Source organism: Gymnoscopelus microlampas, assembly GCF_963454915.1.
Source record: "Gymnoscopelus microlampas genome assembly, chromosome: 11".
Classification (NCBI taxonomy): domain Eukaryota; kingdom Metazoa; phylum Chordata; class Actinopteri; order Myctophiformes; family Myctophidae; genus Gymnoscopelus; species Gymnoscopelus microlampas.
Genome location: NC_139948.1, coordinates 24,074,803 through 24,084,802, shown reverse-complemented (window position 1 = coordinate 24,084,802; position 10,000 = coordinate 24,074,803). Strand labels below are relative to the sequence as shown.

At 42.6% G+C, this 10,000-nt stretch overlaps 1 protein-coding gene across 2 annotated transcripts in view; it reads right to left on the bottom strand.

Moving 5' to 3' along the window:
* Window positions 1-10,000, bottom strand: part of arhgdig (Rho GDP dissociation inhibitor (GDI) gamma) — a 53,677-nt gene that overhangs the window by 22,357 nt on the left and 21,320 nt on the right. For both annotated transcript variants that reach the window (XM_084073016.1, XM_084073015.1), the window contains exons 2-3: window positions 2,844-3,017; window positions 1,456-1,539 (exon numbers count right to left, since the gene is read on the bottom strand). In XM_084073016.1, the coding sequence (XP_083929142.1) occupies window positions 1,456-1,539; window positions 2,844-3,012 (253 nt within the window). In that variant the 5' untranslated portion in view covers window positions 3,013-3,017. The remainder of the gene's footprint in view (window positions 1-1,455; window positions 1,540-2,843; window positions 3,018-10,000) is intronic.

The following is a 10,000-nucleotide window of genomic DNA, read 5'->3' as shown; positions in this document are numbered from 1 at the left end:
GGCGTGGGGGCATATCTGGGACTTAAGGACAAAAGAAAAGGGTAACGCACGGAACACACCAAAAAAGCACACATGCTTTATTCATTGCGCACGCAGGTTTGTGCATGACTGTTCTCACCAATCCCGGCTAAAATGGGACGTCTGTTCAACCTATATGCAATGTATTTGCATATAGGGTCTTTGTTAGGCAACGCTTAGACCGTAGCCGGTCTTCATCAGGTCTTGATGAAGACCGGCTACGTTGCCTAACAAATAAAATAAGACTCTTCCACTGGGAGCTCAAACAGTGTGCGGACTTCCCCTTTTTTTCTCATGTACGTATTGTTGTCCAGCACCCGATTAATTGTTTTAGGATGTGCGTGCTTACCCCTCGTTCCAATACACATGCGTACACATGGTTTCTCCGCTCAGAGCGAAAAATAAATCTTCACGCGCAAGAGCGCAGCGTCCGTGTGCGGCCAGTGAGAACAGCTGTATTCATTAACATGGAATGGAAAAAAGAAGCGTGTGTGCGCTTGTGCTTGCGTGAGCCCAATTGCAGATTGATGATCAGAGCCAATTGAGGATGATGGTTGGTGCCAACAATTATCCTCTAGTATGAAATGGGTTTTATCTGCAACTGTACAGAAAAAAACAAGTATTTTATCAATTTAAATCATGTAAGGGATTGAAAACTTAAAAAATCAGCCCATAAAGCAAGCTTCACTGGGCGAGAATGACCAAACTTCTTGGTTAAAGGGACTTCTTGTTCTTGTCCTGAAATTACCTTCTAAGCCAGCACTACTGTACTCTGCCGGCATAACTGTGTAACACCGGCAACAAATGTTTAGGATTGTGTAGAGAGCTATAAATGGTTTTGTGGTTAGAGTCTGCTAATTATCGAAGGTGTTGGGATGTGTACCAGCCTGAGATGAAGTATGCTTTGGCTTAGTCAGGGCAAAAATGTCCCCTCTGCAGCCCGCTCCCCGCTTGTGATGGAGTGTTTGCACAGGGCAAATCCAATCATTAAACCTCACACTGAAAGGTTGAATGTTGGACAGGAGCCACTCGAACAGAAACTAACGTTACACATCATGGGAAATGGGTTGAAAGCACTACGTACTGCTCGTGATGAAAAAAATACTCCTGTTGTGCCAAACGTTGAGCACTTGCATAGTATAGTTTCCAGAATTGCAGGTACTCAGAGATGGAGGGAATTTATACTGGGAAATGATCTTTTCATCAGAGGTTGGAGCAGTGGGTCAGTGACACACAGAACACAACCACTTGGAGCTTGCTAGGGATTCCCTACTTGGGTCTGGACTTGGGCCCAGCTGCTCGCTCTGATTGGAGCACGCTTCCTTTGTCACAGCAGAATTTTTCATCCAAATTGATTGAGACTGATCTGATCGTCTTCTATCTAGTCAGTGTTCAAGCAAGAGAGAGTACAGCAACAACACGTGTATTGTACTGCACCTGCGAGGTCCATGGTAATTGGTCCAGGGGCTTGGTCACACATCAGGGTCAGTCTGGTCACCTGGAGATTAGGGATGGACGGATCTGTAGAGGGGGACAGTACATGGGGGGACAGAACATGGGGTGGTCATTAGGGTCATTATTTACAGCACGATGGTCTTGCAGCAGAGTAGGTGGAAACTGCCCATGACGTAGAGGCAATCCCTCTACGGAAGGCATCCCATTTGGGCATTCTGCTCAGCCTATAGGCTTCTATCATTCATAGCACTAGTCAATGAAGGACACAGTCTACATTCTGTAGCAGCTGCCTCAGAGTTGAGACACAGCTATTTCTTATTCACTACTTCTACTTCGTAGTTGGCTTATTACTGTCAGTGCAATGTAGTCAGTTAAGTAGTGTGTTTCATGAAATACTAATATAGGAATAACTATCTTTTGTACTAGGTCAGCAAAGTTACTACCGCTTTAGTATTGATTTTCATCTGCAATTGTATTGTCTGTACTGAGGGAATACCAAACACGCTTTCACAGTCTGGACTTGACAATAACTATTCTATTCTATTCTATTCCGTTTTCTATTTAATATTAAGACACATCTATTGCCCTAAATGTCAGAAAGTTTGAACTCCATTTTAATTTATGATAATCCACACTATACAGTATGCTCCATACTGTACCTTGTCGTTCCACCTGACAGAAAGCAAATACTCTATTCTATTAGTTCATTCCTGCCCTTCCATACTCCAGTAAGCTGATCCAGATGTGCTGGTGTAGCGTTCCAGTGGAGAGCGGGTCAGGGCAACAGAAATGATATCAGCTATCATGGCCCGCCCGCCTGCTGCTGGGACAGAGATGCTGAGACTAGCAGGACTGTGCCAGCGCGCACGTGCCCGTGCTGACACCGCATGCATGTGTGAATGTATGTGTGTTGGCTGGATGCACGTATATATCTGTATAATGCGAGTGTCACTTCAAATATGTTTGTGTGTGTGTGTGTGTGTGTGTGTGTGTGTGTGTGTGTGTGTGTGTGTGTGTGTGTGTGTGTGTGTGTGTGTGTGTGTGTGTGTGTGTGTGTGTGTGTGAGAGAGAGAGGGAGAGAGAGAGAGAAAGCAGGCGATGACTGTGTGTCTCTCTTCTTTAATTTGTTATATTGAGTGAGAGCTATTGTTAGAGCTCCAATAACACTGAATACCAGCATGCATCACCAGCATTAGTCACCCCAGGGAAACAACACACACATAACACACCTACTGTACAAACACACACACACACACACGCACACGCACACACACACACACACACACACACACACACACACACACACACACACACACACACACACACACACACACACACACACAGTAAAGTACAGTATACAGTAGGCCTACCTGCCACTACGGGCCCTGCTCCCAGCAGGGTCTGCTTGTATTTGTTCAGACTCTCATCTTCCTTGTCCAGGTCAACGATCTCAGATAAGGACTTCTGGGCCGGTGGAGTGTAGTTGAGGTTGGTCTCATCCTCTTCCTCTCCGATGGGCTTCTCCTCCTTGTCAGCCATTAGACCTGGGAAAACAATAGGCTTGTTTCATCCATGTCTTTATTACATTCTCGCATATGATATTGTTGGCCAGGAACCTTGTATCTCCATATTTCAACATGGTATGTTCGCAAATGAATGCCCTACTTCGCCATACAAGTGTAAAAGTAGCGCAAAAGTAGCGAAATTAGCTGACGGCTGATGGTAGTAACGGTTACAAGGTTTCCACCCGACATGAGAATATCTTTTTTAAACCCACGTTTCAGCGTATGCCATGTTGCATCTGAATCAGGGTTTCCCTCCGAATGGGGACTTGGTGGAGGGTGGTTTCACCTAGTCATACAATCAGAGATCTCCATCTACCAAAACGTATGGGGAAATTCAATACACAGGCTGAACAGCGGCGAGAAAGGCAGCTGACAAACCTACCGCCACCGTTTTAAAAACAAATCATATCACCGTCCCAATATGAAGTCTTTGCATTGATTCTGCAATGGAGTTATTTTCTAAATGTCTTAATTGTTTACACCCAGTTTGAGACCCTGCATTAGATGTCACCAGACCAGTCATATCAACAGGCGGAGATCTCTGATGGTCATGGCTACGCGAGACACCTCAATAGCCTCCCGTAGGTGGAGGTTTGAGGTTTTGGGATGTCACACGAAAAAATACACTGTTACATAATGTAACTAAATGAAGGTGGTGAATGAAGATTCATTTTGTTTTCTAATATTCTGGCTTGTCCCCCCCCCCCCCCTCAAAAAAAGAAGAAAAAAAAGCATTATCCTACTCTAAACATAGAAGCACACGCACACGCACAGCCACACAGCCACACACACACACACACACAAATTAAACTTGTTGTATGGTTGTAATTGCAGTCTGTAATTATCGGAGGTAGAGAATATATATACATACACACACACACACACACACACACACACACACACACACACACACACACACACACACACACACACACACACACACACACACACACACACAGAGGTAGTATAATGTTTATTTACTGCTCTGTAACAGTGGTATGTAATAGGCAAAGGCACCGTTTATCTACCTATAATGAGCCTGCTGTGTATACAGCAGCCCTGAGCTTTATGAACAGGTAATTGGATGACACAGAGAGTACACACACATCTGTACACACACACACACACACACACACACACACACACACACACACACACACACACACACACACACACACACACACACACACACACACACACACAGTGTGAAAATGCCTGCATAAATGCCACACCCCCTTAGAAATAACCCCCCCCTCCCCCAAATGACCCAGGCATATTGGTAGTGTATAAATATATAAAGAACATATACAAGCAGTTTTCTTTACTACCCACACAAATTAAATGCATCAACACACACACACACACACACACACACACACACACACACACACACACACACACACACACACACACACACACACACACACACACACACACACACACACACACACACACACACACACACACACACACACACACACACACACACACAGTGAGTTGTGAGAACATGTTCAGGTGGGTGTCAGACAAGAGAGATCTGGTTAACGCCGCATGGGGAGCAGAAGAACAAGGGAGCGAGACACATCAATTCTGAGTGTTTGTGCGTGCGTTCGTGCGTGCGTGCGTCTGTGTGTACTGTAGTGTGTGTGTGTGTCTGTGTGTCTGTGTGTGTGTGTGTGTGTGTGTGTGTGTGTGTGTGTGTGTGTGTGTGTGTGTGTGTGTGTGTGTGTGTGTGTGTGTGTGTGTGCGTGTGCGTGCATGCATGCGTGCGAGTTTCTATGTTATTTACAGCGACACTCTTGCCACGGCCAAACACAGCTGCCTTCTTCCTGTCACCATGGCAACCCTTTGAACTTCTCTTTGCATGACATCACCCTGTCTGGGGATCGCTTCTAAACAAGCACTGCATACACCCACATTTCTACAACAAGCATATATCTTTTTAGAGTCAAAATATTGAGATTTCTAACATTGACACCCAGACTGACAGAGACAACTTTATTTATTTTTTAAAACGGTTAAGTGTTGCATACGACAATACCTCAACTTTAGTGCTCGGCACCAGCTCTCTGACCACTGGTTTCCCCTCAACCCTGGTCCCCAGGCTCACCTAGTACTGCTGCTTTTCTCTGTCACCAGGTGGTCAATTGCATTCACCTGGTGTTCCAGGTCTGCTTAGACCAGTGGTTCTCAAAGTGGGGTCAATGGACCCCCAGGGGTCCGTGAAGGGTTTCCATGGGGTAGTTTATATAGCATCAATATCCGTTCAACCACTTTAATAGATTGGCTATTTGAAAATGTGAAAAGAAAAATGTGTGAATGTCCTTTTTACATTTTAACAACACAAATCTTGTATGGACACAACATATTATCAGATTTTTTTGGGAGCTCCTTGGCACTCCTTGGGTTTAAGAACCACTGGCTTTGACAAACAGATTGAAAAAAACGTATTACTTAAAATTGGAATGTAAAGTTCACAATAGGGTATTAGTACTGTAAATAGTACCCATCATTTTTTTTATAACTAACTAGGTACTAAATTTGGTGCACCACGTTAGCAAAATACTTACTGAGTATATGTAGTCTCTCTGTAAGGTGTGCAATCGCATAACATTCAGTCTACCTTGGTTGATCCAATACTCAGCCAGATGTTTTGTCTCGCACAAAAGACACTTGAACTTGACCTGCAAAATGTTGTCTCCTAACATTCACTAGCTTGGAGACAACACATCTTTGATAATTCTTCAGTTACCTTCATTTACACTAGCATGTCACTTATTCTCATTATGCTCTCTCTCTTTTAAAAGAGACCACCACAGTCATAATGTAATGGATTATTTTATTTACCTTAAGCATATTATTCCATTTTGTGTCAATTTATGAATTTCTTTATTAAGTAGCCATGTAATAAGCGGGATAATTAATGTGGTGAGCCAGTCATTGTTGAGAAATAAACCCCTTCAGGGTGATAAAGACCCCTCCGCTACGCATCAGGGTCTAATCACCCTGTCAGGGTTTATTCCTCAACAATGACCGGCACTGTTAATTATCCCTTGCACAGTTCATACAACCGGCCCAGGTGAATTAAATGAGTACAATGAGTCCCTAAGGATTATTCTAAAATGGATAATCTTTTCAGACCTACTCAGACAGATGACACTGCCGCCGTTTTTCCCTTTTCTCCTTTGTACATTTAGTGTTTGTACTTGTTGATGACATGTATTATTGTGTACATTTGTTATGCTGCAGTATGTTGATGAATTGAATACATAGGACCACAATGGAAACAAGTCCCCAGGACTTGTGGTATCCTTTCACATGCTGTTTACATTTCTGACTAATAAAGTATTCAATCAAACAATTAATTTTGCACAGGTGCAGCTGGCTGTCCTGATGTAGTCCCCGACTCCCACCTATGGGGCTGTCAATGAACATTCTATATTGAATTTCAATTCAATCCAATTGTATCTAAATCTATTCAATTGTGAAGAAATTATTGTTTTATTGTGAAATAACAAAGGCAGCCCTGCTAGACTAAGTTCTCACGCGGGCCGCTACACTGTCTGAAAGCACTGCATGATGGATTAGGTAGACCTTCCAAAAGACATACATCACATACACGTACAGTACATTAGAATTGGCTTAAGGGAGGACCAACGGGCCAGAGGGCGGGCCGGCGGACCACGTCATCACGCTCATATCACTATGACTCAGTCATAACCATATAAGGAGTTCCCAATGCAGCTACGCCAAAATATGGAGTGTGTTGTCTAACCTCAATGTGTCGTCATGGCATCGTCTTGGCATCAACAAATCAGTCAGCTCCATATGTGAGCACAAAAGGGGCATGCCCATATATGTGTATATACTGATGACATCAGCGATCTCCATATATGGGCATTAAAGGGACATGGAATGACAGATACAGAGTTCTCCATATACAGTATGGGCATATTGTTCGGATCCGAGGTGCGACGTAGGTGTGAGGGCTGCATAGCGGCCTGAACCTCTAGTGAAATAAATATATCTATACAAGGAGTTATTAGGAGTCTCTCGTTGGATTGGTTTGCCCTCTTATGAATAAAATGCGCAAAAATGCAAATTTGAATGGATTGAAACTACAGTTTCTGTTTTAGAAGGAATAATTGGACATCATTCTTGGCCACTTTTGACAGCTCCACTCCCTACACCCACAAACCTCCAGCTGGGGATGCATGACAATACCCAAACATTATAGTGTGTTATTGTCCCTGAAGATTGTGATTATGCCATGCTTGCTTCTGAATAGCAGAAGGAGAACTGCTGTGTATGGCCTCAAGGCTTATCATGATTAACCAAGGGGAACGGGATCTGAGTCATCTGACACAAAACTGGCTTGTTCCAAATGAAGCCGAGAATTTAGAATCGTTTACTGTGAATCCAAATAGAGCAGTCCATATAGATTATTATCACTCAGGCATTAATCGTCGCCCAAGGTTAATTTACAACCAAATGATTGTAAATCACCAATTCACCAATATTTGTAGGTTTAGCTTCATATAGAATAACCTGTAGTGTCAGCAGTTATCAGCCCCTATCACCCTATCTGTCCATTTATCACTCCCCTCACCCAGGGCAAATAAAGGCTGGATTTATGATAAAGTAGTATATCATGTATGGTGCAAGTCTGACTCTACTCTAACAGTGATATGTTTACCTTACCTATACAGCTAAGGAAGATAACTATTAATACAGGTTATTATTATGGTAGACTCCACTGTCTGTGTAAAGATATGGTATGTTAATTCACACACACACACACACACACGCACACGCACACACACACACACACACACACACACACACACACACACACACACACACACACACACACACACACACACACACACACACACACACACACACATCCCTGTATGCCAAATCTTCATAAATGATTCACTTCCATTAAATAAATGAATGATTTACTTTCATATCAAATCCTGCATGCCCCCACAGACACACACGTACACGTACACACACACACACACACACACACACACACACACACACACACACACACACACACACACACACACACACACACACACACACACACACACACACACACACACACACACACACACACACACACACACACACACACACACACACATATAAACTAACTTAGTAAGCTAATTTAGTTACTAAAACTAAGAGGCAACTTACTAGAGGAAACTTGCTTAACCAGTTGCCTCTGACAAATAGGAGCCATAAACATAATGGCACTTTCTTTCATGTGCAGACTGCTGACCAATCAGAATCACCATGTCAATTCACATTCATATTTAAAGAGCCAGGTCCAGCCCACTGACACACAAGGCATAGAGTGCATGAATACACCTAAAGACTGCTGAGCTTATTCAATTTAAGCTTATTAACTCCACATTTATTGTACCTTCTTATCTTTTTTTTTCTTCTTCTGATTAATATGGTAATTGTCCCTCTCATCTGAAGATGGGTTATTCTGCTGGTTTTGAAAATGGGGATAAACTGAAGCACCATCTCCTTATGTATAAAGCTGTACTGTATGTCTCTTAAAGGGGAAATCCACCCATTTTCAATATTTAACTATGTCATTAATATAGCATAAAGGAGTTGTGTGGAAATAAGAAAAAAGTTCCCCCCTTTCTGTGTTGCCTTGAACTGGAGGATTGATTGTGGGTTTAACATTGCAAATTACAACTTGATGACTCATCATGTTGTAATTTGCAATGTTAAACCCACAATCAATCCTCCAGTTCAAGGCAACACAGAAAGGGGGGAACTTTTTTCTTATTTCCACACAACTCCTTTATGCTATATTAATGACATAGTTAAATATTGAAAATGGGTGGATTTCCCCTTTAAGGACATGTATGAAGCTGTTATTTCTGTATGTCCCTTTATAACATGTATGAAGCGTTATTAATTATAAATATGTCCCTCTATAGCATATATGACGCTCTTATTGTGTCCCTTTATAGCATGTGTGAAGCTATTCTTATGTCCCTTCATGACATAATAAGGTCCTATTACTTTATGTCCCTTTATGGCATAATATGAAGCTGCTATTATATCTCTTTCTAACATGTATTAAGCTCTTATCATGTCATGACATGTATAAAGCTATTATGCCCCTTTATGACATGTGTAATATAATTCAGCTACTGCAAACACATACAAAATTAAAACACATATTGCCTTTCCTGCTCTCCTATCTGCACCTCTGCTTTACTTGTCGCACAGAAATATTTTTCCCTCCATTGTTTCATGTCCAAGGCCATTTCCGCACTGAGATAGCTGAGATAGCTAGCCTTCAGCAGTAAGGTGTGTGGAGTTTGTGTGGAATTTTGACGTCAATTCATTCATCTTTTATCACACATGAATTATTTTCATCTCTGAACCTACTGTACACAGGAAGAAAGAGGGGGAAAAAAACAGATTTTTAACCATTTGAGCACCACCACTTATGAGCTCTGTGTTTCAACACGGCACTTTGAATGTGCAGCTAGCTGTAGTAACGGGCTAACAGTGTGTTAAATAACCAACCACAGTTCACCAGATGGCAACATGTCAGAAAACATTAAGTGAATGTGTGCATATTACACATACTGCAGCCTACTGTACCTGAACCTACACATATATTCACTTAATATCATCAAATAATGTGGCACAAACAAATGCACTAATTCTTACACGTGTGCATAGCATGCATGCATGTGTGTGTGTGTGTGTGTGTGTGTGTGTGTGTGTGTGTGTGTGTGTGTGTGTGTGTGTGTGTGTGTGTGTGTGTGTGTGTGTGTGTGTGTGTGTGTGTGTGTGTGTGTGGGGGGGGGGGGGTATCTGTGTGTGTGTGTGTGTGTGTGTGTGTGTGTGTGTGGGGGGGGGGGTATCTGTGTGAACTGTGCGAGTGTGTGCATGTGCATGTGCACGTGTGTCTTCAT